The sequence below is a fragment of the Kluyveromyces marxianus genome, chromosome 3 (assembly GCF_001417885.1).
Source record: "Kluyveromyces marxianus DMKU3-1042 DNA, complete genome, chromosome 3".
Taxonomy (NCBI): domain Eukaryota; kingdom Fungi; phylum Ascomycota; class Saccharomycetes; order Saccharomycetales; family Saccharomycetaceae; genus Kluyveromyces; species Kluyveromyces marxianus.
The window spans coordinates 1254191-1269204 of NC_036027.1; the positions used below are offsets into that span (position 1 = coordinate 1254191).

The 15014-nt window shown below is 37.9% G+C and overlaps 8 protein-coding genes and 2 non-coding genes across 10 annotated transcripts; 5 read left to right on the top strand and 5 right to left on the bottom strand.

Annotated features, from left to right (window-relative positions):
* Nucleotides 1–191: 191 nt before the first annotated feature.
* On the bottom strand, nucleotides 192–262 carry KLMA_R320. The gene has a single exon. It is a non-coding gene; the product is annotated as a tRNA-Gly (tRNA).
* A 112-nt stretch (nucleotides 263–374) lies between these two features.
* KLMA_R321 lies at nucleotides 375–451 on the bottom strand. Its single transcript has one exon. It is a non-coding gene; the product is annotated as a tRNA-Ile (tRNA).
* Nucleotides 452–1641: 1190 nt separating this feature from the next.
* SMF1 (divalent metal ion transporter SMF1) lies at nucleotides 1642–3444 on the top strand (the record flags this gene model as incomplete). Its single annotated transcript, XM_022819111.1, has 1 exon — nucleotides 1642–3444. One exon carries the CDS (start codon nucleotides 1642–1644, stop codon nucleotides 3442–3444), a length of 1803 nt encoding a protein of 600 aa, XP_022675710.1.
* A 135-nt stretch (nucleotides 3445–3579) lies between these two features.
* On the bottom strand, nucleotides 3580–4074 carry SNX3 (Snx3p; the record flags this gene model as incomplete). The annotated part of the gene is made up of 1 exon (XM_022819112.1): nucleotides 3580–4074. One exon carries the CDS (start codon nucleotides 4072–4074, stop codon nucleotides 3580–3582), a length of 495 nt encoding a protein of 164 aa, XP_022675711.1.
* Nucleotides 4075–4371: 297 nt separating this feature from the next.
* HAP5 (Hap5p) lies at nucleotides 4372–4848 on the top strand (the record flags this gene model as incomplete). Its single annotated transcript, XM_022819113.1, has 1 exon — nucleotides 4372–4848. One exon carries the CDS (start codon nucleotides 4372–4374, stop codon nucleotides 4846–4848), a length of 477 nt encoding a protein of 158 aa, XP_022675712.1.
* A 537-nt stretch (nucleotides 4849–5385) lies between these two features.
* On the top strand, nucleotides 5386–7875 carry PTA1 (RNA-processing protein PTA1; the record flags this gene model as incomplete). Its single annotated transcript, XM_022819114.1, has 1 exon — nucleotides 5386–7875. The coding sequence occupies one exon, from the start codon at nucleotides 5386–5388 to the stop codon at nucleotides 7873–7875; it is 2490 nt and encodes an 829-aa protein (XP_022675713.1).
* An 821-nt stretch (nucleotides 7876–8696) lies between these two features.
* Nucleotides 8697–10106, top strand: VTS1 (Vts1p; the record flags this gene model as incomplete). Its single annotated transcript, XM_022819115.1, has 1 exon — nucleotides 8697–10106. One exon carries the CDS (start codon nucleotides 8697–8699, stop codon nucleotides 10104–10106), a length of 1410 nt encoding a protein of 469 aa, XP_022675714.1.
* An 839-nt stretch (nucleotides 10107–10945) lies between these two features.
* PDE2 (3',5'-cyclic-nucleotide phosphodiesterase PDE2) lies at nucleotides 10946–12556 on the bottom strand (the record flags this gene model as incomplete). Its single annotated transcript, XM_022819116.1, has 1 exon — nucleotides 10946–12556. One exon carries the CDS (start codon nucleotides 12554–12556, stop codon nucleotides 10946–10948), a length of 1611 nt encoding a protein of 536 aa, XP_022675715.1.
* A 1356-nt stretch (nucleotides 12557–13912) lies between these two features.
* On the top strand, nucleotides 13913–14440 carry GCV3 (glycine decarboxylase subunit H; the record flags this gene model as incomplete). The annotated part of the gene is made up of 1 exon (XM_022819117.1): nucleotides 13913–14440. One exon carries the CDS (start codon nucleotides 13913–13915, stop codon nucleotides 14438–14440), a length of 528 nt encoding a protein of 175 aa, XP_022675716.1.
* Nucleotides 14441–14570: 130 nt separating this feature from the next.
* Nucleotides 14571–14903, bottom strand: BOL1 (Bol1p; the record flags this gene model as incomplete). Its single annotated transcript, XM_022819119.1, has 1 exon — nucleotides 14571–14903. The coding sequence occupies one exon, from the start codon at nucleotides 14901–14903 to the stop codon at nucleotides 14571–14573; it is 333 nt and encodes a 110-aa protein (XP_022675717.1).
* Between the last annotated feature and the right edge of the window lie 111 nt (nucleotides 14904–15014).

Here is a 15014-nt window from a genome sequence, read left to right on the forward strand (position 1 = left end):
CGACTATATTTATCTACATATATATATATATCTATATATGCCGTTGAAGTGTATTTTACCTATATGTATACCAAAGTTTTATTTTTGTTGTTTTACAATAACATCAGATCACATCACGCAGTAGGCGGAAACTTGAACAAAAAAAAACCATATAAACAAAAAATTATAGTATCTTCAATTAAAACAAAAAATGCATCGGCCGGGAATCGAACCCGGGGCCCAACGATGGCAACGTTGGATTTTACCACTAAACCACCGATGCTTAGATTGTTGTGAATAGCTTAAAGAACGAAGTCCTAGTCGGTCATATTTTGGTCACATGATTTAAAAAAATTCAGGAAAAATTCAAATCATTTCTGCATACATGAAAAAAAGATGGTTCCTAGCGGGATCGAACCGCTGATCCCCGCGTTATTAGCACGGTGCCTTAACCAACTGGGCCAAGGAACCATATGATCGAAAACTCGGCATTGACGAGACCTACACAACGTGTAGTGATTGGGTATATTTCCAGTCACGTGTCTTATAATCAAGATCTCTGGTATCTGATGAATCCATGTTGTTTATTAGCTATATATCTAGTAATGTATGCTGATGCACCTGGGGATCTTGCATGACTATGTTAAGGTCGTCATTGCCTAGATCTAGTGCCTCCTTATATAATAATCTAGATCTGATGGTGATGTCACCCCCTGTGACACCCCCTATCATCCATTAGGATACTTAGCCGCCTATTGCATTAGTAGTTACCCTACTATAAATATGCTCCGTCTCAACACAACGACGACGAGCATGCACCACGAAAAAAAACAGATCAATTCAAAAACCATCACGCCGGACTACCTACAACATTTACATATTTTATTTTCACTCAAGGTATTTTATCCGATCAATTTCCCGACATGATACATACACATTCATCAGCCGCCACTTTTATCTCTAACAACAGCCTGTTGGTCTTGGACCCTAGAATACGAAAGATTTGAGATATCGACAGTAATAATTTTTACTGGCATTTTCACCTAATATGTCCAGACTTGAGGAAAAAGTCTAGCCTTATTCCGCCTCTTAACGGTATAGTCCCTTAATTACCGGGACATGCGTCTAGGAATTAAAACCAAAAAAAAAAATACGCCAGTTCTAGATGCAATTCTAGTGAGAACAAGTGGACTCAATTACCACGAAATCGATTCTCTTTCACTGCCCCGTACAAGTATTTGTTTATTCCACTGCACATCCCAATCTTAAGAGCACCCTGAGTTAACTGTCAGGATTCTTTCTTAGTAACGTAGAGTCCGGGCCTAGTTTTTTTTCTGTCTCTGCTGTATGACTAGGGTACTAAAAAGATGGAAATGAAGAAAGAAAAAATAGAATACCAGGTGCATATAAGTGGTATTGTCAATAATATGTAACTATATATACTTATTGTAGAAGAAGAAAAACGGCACATATTTATATATATATATATATTTAGAGCTGGGTGTATTCTTTAATGATCAAGTAGTGTAAAATAGCACAGATCAAACAGATAAATTATAAACAAAACATACCATACTCTAAGAGAGGTCAGTTTTCTCATACACGAAAGGTATTTTGAAGGCTCTGTGCAGGATACAAGACAGTGATTAAGCAAAAGTTGTGATGAGAGAAGACGTCAATGCCCCACCATTGGAGTCCAAAACCTTCGAGGTGCATGAGGAGTACTTGGACCCTCAGAGTATGCTTGAGCTATCCTTGGCTGGTGGTGCATCCAAACTCTCGGTACGTCAAAGGTTATACCTGAGGTGCAAGAAGATAATGAGGAAAGAAAACGACGGAAAGAAGGGTTCTTCCTCTAGTGACGATGCTGCTAGCCAGTATTCTATACACGCTCAAGTACCAAACAGATCTCGTGAAAAACTGGGGTTCTTCGGCAAGATCAAAGATGTTTTAAGAAAATACATGAAATTTGTTGGGCCTGGGTTAATGGTCAGTGTTGCTTATATGGATCCAGGTAACTATGCAACTGATGTCAGTGCTGGTGCTTCAAATAGGTTCTCCCTACTCTGTATTGTTTTGCTTTCGAATATTATTGCCATTTTCTTGCAATCTTTATGCATAAAATTGGGATCGGTTACTGGCTTGGATTTGTCAAGAGCTTGCAAGAAACATCTACCCAAATGGCTTAATCTAATTATCTACGTCTTTGCAGAATGTGCTATTATTGCTACTGATATTGCTGAGGTTATCGGTAGTGCAGTGGCCTTAAACATTTTGTTAAAGATTCCTTTACCTGCTGGTATCATTATTACCGTTATCGATGTCTTGTTCGTTTTGATTGCTTATAAACCCGGTACGTCTTCTATGAGGTTTATAAGAATGTTCGAATATGCGGTAGCATTGTTGGTTTTTGGTGTTGTCATATGTTTCATTGTTGAATTAGGTTATTTGCCAAAAACCTCCGTCCGGTCAATCTTCCGGGGTTATGTTCCATCGAAGCAAATGTTCGAACATAATGGTATGTATACTGCTACCTCCATTCTCGGTGCAACAGTTATGCCTCACTCTCTATTTTTGGGTTCGGGGTTGGTCCAACCAAGACTTTTGGAATATGATGTCGATCATGGTTACTATGATCTATTACCAAAGGAAATAGAGGAAGATAACGAGTCTACAGTTAAGCAAAAACAAGATCTTGATACTTTAAGAGAACAAAGATACTTCGATTACCAACCGACCACCAGTGCAATTAAATATGCTTTGAAATACTCCATTGCTGAATTAGCCATCACCCTATTTACATTTGCCTTGTTTGTTAACAGTGCTATCTTGATTGTTTCTGGTGCAACTTTATACGGCTCTGAGCAAGCTGTTGGTGCTGGTTTGTACACCATCCACGACTTACTCTCTGATACATTGGCTCCAATCGCTGGTACTGTATTCATGCTAGCATTATTGTTCAGTGGTCAATCCGCAGGTATTGTCTGTACAATCGCAGGTCAGATCGTCAGTGAAGGTCATTTGGATTGGAATTTCAAACCATGGAAAAGAAGACTCATAACAAGAGGTATTGCAATTGTCCCATGTTTAGCTGTATCTTTGGCTATCGGTAAGAGTGCTCTTAACAAAGCTTTGAACGCTTCTCAAGTTGTCTTGTCTATTTTGTTACCTTTCCTAATCGCTCCTCTAATTTTCTTTACCTGCAAGAAGTCTATTATGAGAGTAAAGGTCAATGATAAGGATGAACAAGCTTATGCTGAAGCAGCTATGGATCCAGATGGAGGTGTGGTTGAGGTTGATCCTGAAGCGGAAGAAACCACTTCTGGTGAAAGACCAGCAAAATATATTGATATGTCTAATAACTGGATCACAACTATTATCGCATTTGTGGTGTGGCTCTTCATTTCTATGTTGAACGTATACACTATTGTTCAACTAGGTATTTCTCATGGTGATATTAGTTAATCACTCTAATTTCATTTCGAATTACATATATTCCCACATACGTTTATATACCATAAACTGTCACATTTACAAATAAGTATTTAGACGTATCATTTTTTAAATGGGTTCCATATTGTTGTTCCCAATCAAATGTGGTTATCCGTTGAAGACGGGATCTTGCATAAAACGAATTAAGACTTTAGAGCCTGTTTGCAATAAAGGATGCCCAGCTACCGATCCTAGCCATTTGTGTAAACCTTGACGTCTTTCTTCGATAACAGCATCACTGAAACGATTTGACAGAACTATTTTGCCTGGTAAATGTGGCACTGAAACTTTAGGATGGTTACTAAGTTGTAATTCTTTTATCAATAATTTCCTGAACAACTCGAAGTCGCTGTATCTTCTTCTGACAGAACTTTGTCTCTTAGGAAATCCAGGAAGGTTGGTCCTGCATATAATTTCATAATCTGTATACATCCCCTTGGAGTCACCACTGGGGAAATGAGTCTTTGGGTTGCATACTTCGACTTCTAAAAAGTTCTCTGGTTCGTCATATATCGTAGCACCCGAAAGTTGCTTATGATTTGTATGTGAAAGGGAAGACTCTGCTGTTGTGGTAAATGATTGAAACTGTCTCTGCGGACTCATATCTTTATAAGCATGTATATGGGGTCCTAAGTATAGCCCTTACTGCCTCGTCTGCTATCAATCTTTACCAGTTGTAAGTAAGTTTTTACCTATTTGTTACTAGATATGTATATACATAATATAATAATAATATGATAATAATAATAATATGATAATAATAATAATATGATTAATTATAAAGATATACTTTGGTAGGAAAAAAAAAATGGAAAAACCATATCTTCACGACGATTGCTTTACCCTTTGAATACATATGTTCAATCGGATGAGCACTATTCATAGTTTTATTTACACACTATGGAGCAAATAACATCTAACGATCAGGTGCAATTACCGGAGGAAGAAGTAGAAACAGGACTAGAGGTAGATGAAGACGAAGAAGGTATTGATGTTTTCCACAATGTTGGGCAGGGTCTAACCGGAAGATACAGAGAAATTATGATACAGTATTGGCAAGAACTAATCAATGAGATAGAATCTACAAATGAGCCAGGCTCTCAGTTCCAGGACGACTTCAAGTCACATTCATTACCACTAGCTAGAATCAAAAAAGTTATGAAAACGGACGAAGAAGTGCGTATGATCAGTGGAGAAGCACCAATATTATTTGCCAAGGCCTGTGAAATATTTATTACAGAACTCACTATGAGAGCGTGGTGCGTTGCAGAGGAAAATAAGCGTCGGACCCTCCAAAAGCAGGACATTGCCGATGCTTTACAAAAGTCAGATATGTTCGATTTCTTGATTGATATAGTTCCTAGGAACATTCAATAATGAAATTCGTGATATCTCAACGCAAATACCCCAAGTAGTGCTCTTGTAGCCGCAAATTATTTTCTACATATTATTTGTATTTATGACTCTCTTTTCAATATAATGACATTATTCACACATGATTCCTATAATAATTAAACCCTGATTTATATATATACCGAAGTATCAGAATCAACGTCAGTATATTTAGCAATATACTTCAAGCGAGCTGGGTACCTTCATCAACATGTATAGCGTGGTCTGTTTCTTATTCAGAAATCTTGCTAGACGGTTGGGGCATTGTTAAATATGCAAATGAAAATGAAAAATCGAAGAAAGCTGTAATGTTGGTAAAGTGCATACAAGTAACAAATAAAACAATTAAACAAAGCGAAAAAAAATAACACTCTTACTTCTACAGGAGTGCACATACATCAAACGGGTCGAATCAAAGAAACAAGGATATCCTCCTGTTTAATAAAGCTTTTAGTGGTCAAACCCAAGCTAGAGAAGCAGCGATTCGTTATTCATTAATATATTTTGTTTTTATCATTTAAGATGGCAAGCTCTGTAGACCCATTGCTCCAGTTGCAGCAAGCTGCAGATATGGCAATGCAACATATGCCTGAACAAATGCTCCCTAAAGTTTTGGAAACGGGTATAACATTGTTCATGAACGACAAGAAGAACATAGGGTTTTCAAGATTTTCTACACAACTATTGTTAGATTTGTTAGTTCATGATAAGATTCCATCAAGTGAGAAACCATTTATTGTTCGCCAGCATATCGATGCATTATGGGAAATGGCAGAGACTAGGGACTACATTACATTCAAAAACTGTATATTATGTCTTGGTAATATTTACGACCAGTTGTTTGACTTAGTAGCGAAAACATCTGATGAGAAACTGTGGTCCACCTTAGTGAGATTCAAAGATCTCGTCGTTGCTAATTGGAAAACATGTTATCCATTGCAATTACCACAAAGCGATTTAAACAACCATGGAAAGGGCACTGGTGTGAAATTAGCCAACGTGAAGTTTATTTCCAAGATTATTATTATACACACTTCAGGTCCTGGAATTAGTATAGGTTCTATTCCAAACAACCACCCGGTCATATCCAATAAACAAGCCTTAGAGGACGAAGCTAAAGTTTTACTTGATAAACTTTTGGCATTCTTAATTGAGGAACCAATGATGTGCGCGCCATGGTTTACTGGTATATTGCATTGTTTTTCCTTTATTATGAAACAGAGACCTATGGCCACTATTAGAATTGCATCAGGATTACTAAGATTTAACATTGATATGAAATTCCAACGGGACGATGAACCTACTTTACAATATAGACTCGCAAAGAGATTTGTTGAACGTTGCTACAGAAACTTAGTACAATTTGGTTTGAAAAACAGATTAATTAAGGACTCAGGGTCTATGACACAGTATAAAAATAAACTAGCTAAAATTTCCCAAACCTTATTCGTAATTGGAGAAGAAGCAAAAGCTAAAGGTATATTAAACTTCGATCCCGCGGCAGTTGAACATAAAATGACACCAGCTGATAAAAAGAAGTACAACAGAGTTAAAGAAGTTAATGATTCATCTTCAGATTCCTCTACCGGGGTATCATCTGCCACTGTAAAGTCCCCATCTCCTGTTCAAATAACTCCTATTATATCACCACCCATGGGTAACACTATGATGAATAATATGCACAATTCTTCCACTCCTCCCCTTTTGAATAATTTCCAACAGCAGCCTCAAACGCTTGGACACATGCAAAATGCAGCACCTCCGCCTGATTTAGCAGCTCTAAAAGCATTGCAAAGTTATGCTTTCACAAAATCTACTACGAAACATCCTCATTTCTTAAACCCTGCACATACTTCTGTGGATAATTCATTTGCAGCAATCTTTTCATTGATGAATCCTGTAAGTTCAGGGTTCGATGTTTCAAAGCTATCCCAAGACACTATGGTCAAATTATGTACTGAGGCACTAGGTAACACGGATACAGGGACAGCGATTAATGGTTTGTCGATTGTAGCTTCGAGATACACTGATTTGATCAATAAGTGGCTCCAAAACAATGTACAGCAACAACAACAACAACAACAGCAGCAACAACAACAAAGTATACAAAACAATAATAGAGATATGAACAACGTATCGTCTACTAAACGTGCCAGAGAGGACGACTCGGTTACTGAAACTCTCATACAGAATAATGTGGAAGAGAATAAAGAAACAAAAGTCGAACCTACCGCATTGTCAATGGAAGGGTCAGAAACAAACTCTCAAGCCTCAGTACCAGACACTAAGAGAATGAAATTTGAAAGAGCAGAAAAACCTGAATCAACAAGCAGCTCAAATGTGCAGCTCAAGGCTCCGTCATTAACCAATCAGGAAAAGATTGAACACCTGAAGAGAATTGTGCACAACATTTTGCAGATTTCAACGAAAGATAACATAAATAATCCGATCTCTCAAAAGCAGGAAAGAAATCCACTGGATAAAATTTTGCTACTGAACTGGAACAATAAGACTTCGTGGGTGTTTTTGTTATCTAGGTTGTGTTCTAGAGGTGTTTCCTCGAATGAAGAAATGCGCCAAGTTATTACAAAGGCTATATTTGACTACTTTTGTGAAGATTTCCAGAACAGGATTACTCTTGTGTTGGAATGGTTGAGTGAAGAGTGGTACAGTGAGGATTTAGAATCTGATAGCCAAGAACACCCAATTTACAATGAGTGGTCATTGAAGGTTCTTGATTTCATGATACCGAAACTTGATGACTCGCATAGAAGACTCTTCATCAGAATGGTCAGTGAAATGCCATTACTATCGCAAGACCATATCGACAAAATGAAGTCATTATGTCTCGATCCAACGCGATCGGTATTAGGATTCCAGTCTTTAAAGTTCATGCTCATGTTCAGACCTCCAGTAAGGAAATATATAAAGGTTGCTTTGGAGTCTATGGCGCAAGTAGATGAGACTATCAAACCGCAATGCGAATTGCTTCTACAAAAGTATTTCTCCTAATTCTTACATACGTATGTATATAGATGTATACTCCTGTATTTTATGTACTAAAGCTATAAAGCTATAATATGGCACAATTGTATAATATATACCTGCACTTTTTACTCTCTGCAGTTTATACAGTTGAAGTGGGAAGGAGAATGAGAATGAGAATGAGAATGGGAATGAGAATATCCGATGAGAACATACGGTATGTAAATAGTGCCTCATCGAATAAAAAGAAAAGAATACTAATTTTTGTCGATGAAAAAAAATATTTCAACATCGCTTCTCTTTTCATAACATTTTTATTGAATAACAAGAACATTGGATGAACATAACTATCAAAGCATCGAGAAGTCCTTGTATAGCGAGAGAGGTTAAGAAACCTAACGTCCTTCAAATTTGTCGACTGCTTCAGGAAGGGAGTCTTCATACATTTTGTGAATAACTTGCACACGAAGAGAAGAAAGGATATTGGACCTCTATATTCTCTTTTTTTCCTTTAGCCCACTATATTATACTTTGAGATAGTTTTGTTTTACCTCTTCTTTACTTCCGAGTTATTCAGAAGACAGCCAGAACGTCACTACCACGCTAATCGGAAGATATAACTATATTCTCATTCCAGTGAAGGCCGAGATTTTTTTTATATCTCTTGTCATTATTATATTTCCAATCACAAATTGCATATTAACAACGCAGGCCGTTCTTCTTTATCCTCCGAAGAACACAAATCAGATCCACTACAGAAAGTAAACTTTTTTGTGCTCTCTTTAATTAGCTTATCGACTTGAGAGATACAAAAAAACTTTATACAGAACCGGTCATTTGTTTGCTCTATGTCCTCTCAAAAAATGATGTCGTCATTGCCCGGAAGGGCTCAATCACCAGTGGGCTTGCCAAGAGGAGCTCATCCAGGTGCTGTTTTACTGTCTCCACAGAGTTCTTCAGCTAATTTGCAAAGCTTAGGCACAAATCCTACTAGTCCTTCGCAACAACCTTTGTTCTTGAATGATTTATTAGATCAACAGCAGTTTTCTTTAGACTCACAGTTACACCTTCGTGGTGATATGGGAAGACCTTCAAACATGGTTTCTCCTTTGTCAAACTCAGCAATGAATCCAACGGGTTCAAATGGTTCGACCTTCCTGGACTCTTTTTCCAGACCCACTAGTTCAATGGCTGCTAGCCACCAACCTTTGCCATTACAGCAATCAAATAACAACGCAAATGTTGTGGTTAACTTCACTAATGATGTTAATCAACTATGCAATTGGATATCAATGCTCACACCAGCTCAGCAAAATACCGTTATGGACAACCTTTTATCCTCATTGAATGAGGAAGTATTGCATAACACCAAATTGAAACTGGACTCTTTGGTTCATAGTGGTTATATCTCTCCTACATTGGGACCTATTGCATCTCCGGTTCCCAGTAAGGTTCAAAGTCACCTGCATCAAGCTGAAAATCCTCAACCTCTAAATCTAGACAGTGTTTTAAACGGCGATAACATTTATAGACAATGGTCTCCCTTACCTCAACATACCGCCAATCCGTTGCAGCAACCCATGTATGACTACTTAAACGACATACCACGTCCTTCTTCTGCAGATCCATATACTGCGTTCAAGAAGTCCGGTCCAACATCTGGAGTCGTCAACAGCATTAACATGAACAATGCAAGTAACAGTCACAATGGCAATAGTAGCGGCAACAAAAATAACAACAATAACAACAACTCAGCTGCTACCAACAGTAATAATAATACTATCGGTAGCGCAGGTATGGCCACTTCTAATAGTACAAATAGCCATGTGAGCAGAAAAACTTCCAATCAAAACCACTACTTGAATAGGCCACAATCTCCAGCCGCTGGTAAAGCAAATGCTTACAATAAACCATCGTTGAACACTTCGTTAAGCAATTCTGGTAATGCTCTAACTACGGTGAACTCAGCATCTTCGACAACTAGTAATAGCAATGGCACAAACAATAGCATGAATGCGAAAGCGTTATGCGATCCTAAACTTCTAAAAAACATCCCAGCCTGGTTAAAGTCCTTACGGTTGCACAAGTATTCAGAAGCCTTGGGAGGAAAACCATGGTATGAACTTATTTACCTTGATGATGAGGCGTTGGAAAAAATGGGCGTTAGCGCATTAGGGGCCAGAAGAAAATTATTGAAAGCTTTCAGTATAGTCAGAGAATACAAAGCTAACGATATGATAGACCCTAGTGCATTTTGAAAAAAAGCCAATCTGCAACTTCAGATCAAAGAGTAATATTTTACAATTATGCAAACAAGAAAATTAGGGATAATGGACACTTTTCTCAATCATCCAATTGAAAACACTATTATTATGTCGTATTTGATAATCGTTAAACATATAAACCTTCATATTCTGAGAATATGTTGTAAACTTTTAAAACTGCTCTCGGTCTGAGTTTGTTTTATTGTCATTTAATTTCATTTTTTAGCCGTTGTATAACTGAAAACAAATCTATAGCAAGCTATGGTACGAATCATTATTAGTACAATTATAATAATAATAATAATAATAATAATAATAATAATAATAATAATAATAATAATAATAATAATAATAATAATAATAATAATAATAATAATAATAATAATAATAATAATAATAATAATAATAATACAAAATAGATCATTATTAAGTTTATAGTTCAGATATACAGACTGCTAGAAAAAGAAAACCCCCGCCTAATTTGGGAAAGGTTAAAATTGAGCTATAAAACTTTTTTTTTCACATTAATCTGTGTTTGAATTTATATGGACAACCCTCTCAATACATATATTTGCGTTCATAATAACAAAACAGTCAAAGAGGTATTAGTGACGTCTGCAAATAGTTCTAGTTTTCTTTTTTAAAGGCTGTAAAATGAATGCCTGTAAGCAGAATTTTATAATATTCTATAATATACGCTTTATGCTTTCAAGATAATGCAAGTGGGTGGATTAATCCCCTTTTATCTTTATCTTCTGTTTATCTTTATATTTTGTTTTCGATCTTCAGCTACGTATTATCCTTTTGTTAATCGATTTACCGTGATAACCTTTTTAACCCTGCTCCAAGCCCTTTTCGATCCAAAACTTTCTATTACTCTCTACGTTGTCAACCAAAAAGTAGAGCTGTTTGAATTTCAGTCCTAATCCAGAGAACAAACTTAGTGCAAATGTATCAATAAAAAATGTTTGACCTTTTGGAATACTTGGGTACCTCTTTAAAAGTTCATCGATTGTCGAAGGAAGTTCTACCGTTCCAATGAACTCTACAGGAAGTTTATGCGATATCTTCATGCTAGAGTTACTGCCATTTTTTTGCCACTCTATTAAATTTTTTTCCAACAGCGCACATTCAGTAAATTCCATCGTTATAAGAGCAGCCCACTTTGCTGATATTAGCAAGGGTCTGGTGACATTTGAAATATCTGCTGCTTTGATAATCAATGACGTTAAGCCTGCTAATGTCGGCACTGTTTCTTGTTTTATCGTTTCAACGTAATGATTGTGTAAAGCCATATCCGTAGCTATTATCGAGTCTTTAATTGTTGTAAATTCATGAGAGAGTCCTGGCCAATAGCGAGAAAGAATATCAAGATATACGTCCGCATGGAAGTTTTCTAATACTGACTGTTCCTTGTAATACTGCGAGAGAGGAGAGTGATATCTGTTAAATAGCATATTGTTTGTTCCTGGATGACCAACATCATGCCCAATTGCTGCTATGCACAAGAGAAAAGAGGGTAGACTTGGTAGTTCAAGAAGATGGCACAATCTATAGGTAGCCTGTAGGACGTCCACGGCATGTTTGAAGTTATGAAACTTGTTTGTTTGGTGGTATGTGGCCTCTATATTCAAAAGCATCAATAGCAAACGATTTTTGCCAGGTGGGGTATGAGATAGGTTGCACTGTTTGCTCAATTTATTCAAGATAAGATATGAACACCAAACTAATTCTGTACAACTCAAAGAATGGGCGCAAAAATTCCAGCTATCTAATGATTTCCAATAAAAGTCATTATCGTTTTTCAACTGCGCTTGAACTAAATCTGTAAAATCCAGATAGTCCCATACCGGTATCATTTCATGCGAATTCTTGACGTCTGGACTCAGGTATGCGAGGTGCGATGCCATGGTATATAGATTGTCTGAACAACATGGAACATATGATTTTGAAGTAGGACCATTATCGGACCCAGACCCAGAGGCAGGATCCCCACCCTTAACTTCTTCCTTATCAAGTATTAAATCAGAGTCCGAATACATCCATCGGTAGATGTTTGAAAGCCTATCTAAATTATCGTCCGTATCATCCATGCCAGGCACTAATTTAGGGATGACAACTGTATCGTAATAATCCATGAACTCGTTTACTGGAATGGTGATTAAGTTAAAACATGGGAACATATCGCGAATGCAGTACGATAGTGCTTTTGGACCCAATGAGTTCAAAGGTGAAGTAGATCTAAGCTTCGTTTTCACGGGTTCGTAACAGAGAAGCACGCACGGTCCCTCGAACGTTACATCTGGGTCGCATAATCTTCTTTTGAACAAGTTCAACAACAACTGTGACACGTTTTCGAACCTTTCCAAAGCGACATTTGGATCTTTTGAGAGGCGTTTAACCACATCAATACATGGTCCTATGCAACATACATGGACTGCCATTTTCGAGCACTTCTTTGTTATACCGCAAAGGCGTCGCAAACTTTTAGCCTATGCAATTCCAATCACTCACTCACTGCTCACACGAACAACGCTCAAAAACTCAATCAAAACTCTACAATGAATAGAGAAAAAAATACGAGTTCTGTGACTTGCCAAGTTCTAATGTAATTTAATGCACCTGGTTATTCTGAACTTGGTTTTGAAGAGACTAGTAGTGCACAATGTGGGTTAGATTATACAGCCAAAACCGAAAACTCAGGCAGAAAATCCAAAGAAGAAGAGAAAAAAAAACAATTCACAAAGCTCAGAACTAATAAATTCCGGTCTAGCAACGGTTAGATGCTGTTTCCCAAATCTCTGCCACAGCGATGGGATAATGTAGCAATAGACAAGGAGTTTGACTGAGCTTCTTTGGTCGTTTTCTTTACGTTTTCTTTCGCGTTGAAGGTATATAAGCCAAGTCTGACTTAAAGCTACTTCACTATATCAATCCAAATCATATACAAAATCTTAAATAAAACCCGTCACAGTTCTTTTTTTTATTTCTTTCTCAAGGGTGACAGGCAGAGGGAGCTCAAAAAACAAAGAAAAAAAAAAAAAACAAAAAAAAAACAGATGATCGCAGTAATAATGGTTGACTACTCATATGGTCGAGCAGCAAAGCTGTCCATTCCGCAGCAGTAACCACACCACAGGCAGCTCAATCCGCATCGCTATCGCTATCTGGAGCACTGGAACAGGGTGTGCTGCGGATTCATCTTGATCCCGACCTTGCTCGATCTTATGTAGTTGCAGACGGAAATCGCAACCAAATAGTCACGTGACATGACCCTTTGACATTTGCTTTTGCATGGTACGATGATACAAGCATAGCACAGCACGTACGATATGACTGCAGTGTGTACATAATATGGTGGATGTCCGGACTAAAGGAGTTGGCCGCAACGGAAATGTGTGTGTTTTTTTCCCTGCCTTTTCTTCTTTTTCCGATTTCCGAGCATCTTCATTAGGGTAACCCGGGGCATCTTTTTTTTTTTTTTTTTTTTTTTTTTCCTATTTTGTTTCCGTTCTTGTTTCTGTATCCTGACTTGGAACAACGAATGTCAAGTCAAGAAAAAGGTTCTTGTGCACGTGACTGCTTCCAAGTTCAAAAATTGACAGTTTTTCATTTTCTTCATTGATAGGCAGGTATGGTGTATAAAAAAAAGAGGGCATCTATCTGCCCAATGTAAAGGTCTGATTCTGATGCACTCACATATATTTGACAATACCACTCGTTGTTGTTTTTAGACGTCTAGTTCGGGATATATACATATCTGCTTTGGACCTTCACCCACTGACTCACTCAAGCAAGCCATGTTTTCCGTATCCCGTACAGCCTTTGTTTCTGTCTCTTCTCGCGCTGCAAGAAGCAACGTTTCCCGCTTGTTTCTAAGGGCCCAATCCACAAACGCATTGAACCAGAGCCAATTGCCATTCACCTTTTCTCCAACCGGCCCAAAGACTGTCAAATACACTTCTCAACACGAGTGGATCGCTGCCCATGAAGATGGCCACGCTTTCATCGGTATTACAAAGTACGCTGCCGATGCGCTAGGAGATGCCACTTACATCGAGTTGCCAGAGCTGGACACTGAGCTCGAAGTTGGCGAATCTTTCGGTTCCGTGGAGTCCGTGAAGTCAGCCTCAGAAGTCTACACCCCAGTTAGCGGTGTTGTTGTGGAGGCTAACGAAGCCCTATCGGACTCTCCTCAACTCATCAACTCCGATCCAATGGGCGAAGGTTGGATTGTTAAGGTTAAGCTAAACGACGAAGCTGAATTGCAATCTGAAGACTTGCTATCCCTAGAGCAATACGAAGCTCACTTGAAGGAGGACCACTAAGTACTTTCCTCGATTTTTTTTTAACTAGCAGCACTTAATTAATATAACACTATAAATATATACACAGTTATGTATGAGATTTTTCTTTTGGTATCATTGAGTGCAATGGCTTCAATGTGTGCTGATACGATTATTGGTTTTGCTTCTTAGCATGCTCTTCCGGGGTGCGCGTAATTAGCTGCAACGCATGTACCCCGTCGTTTAATTCGTCCTGTAATGTCTTGTATACCATTCTGTGTCTTGCAGGAAGTGGCTTTCCTTGAAACAATCCACTGACTATCTCGAGTCTGAAATGCGATTCTATCTTGTTCTCTGCATCCTGAATGCCATGATGGCCACTATGTTTATATGAATCGTTAAATATAGCGAAGTGTGACAAATCTGGGAAGGTGGAATGAATCTTAGTGGTAATCCTTTGCGCAATTGGACCCTCTATACTTCTATTAGCTGCTACCGATGACATTTGTCTGAAAAGAACTCGAAAACTCATTCCAATTTTACAAAATAAGATGATACACTGCTTCCAGTTTATATCAATGTGAAATGTTATGTACTCAGGGTTGATATATTGGTA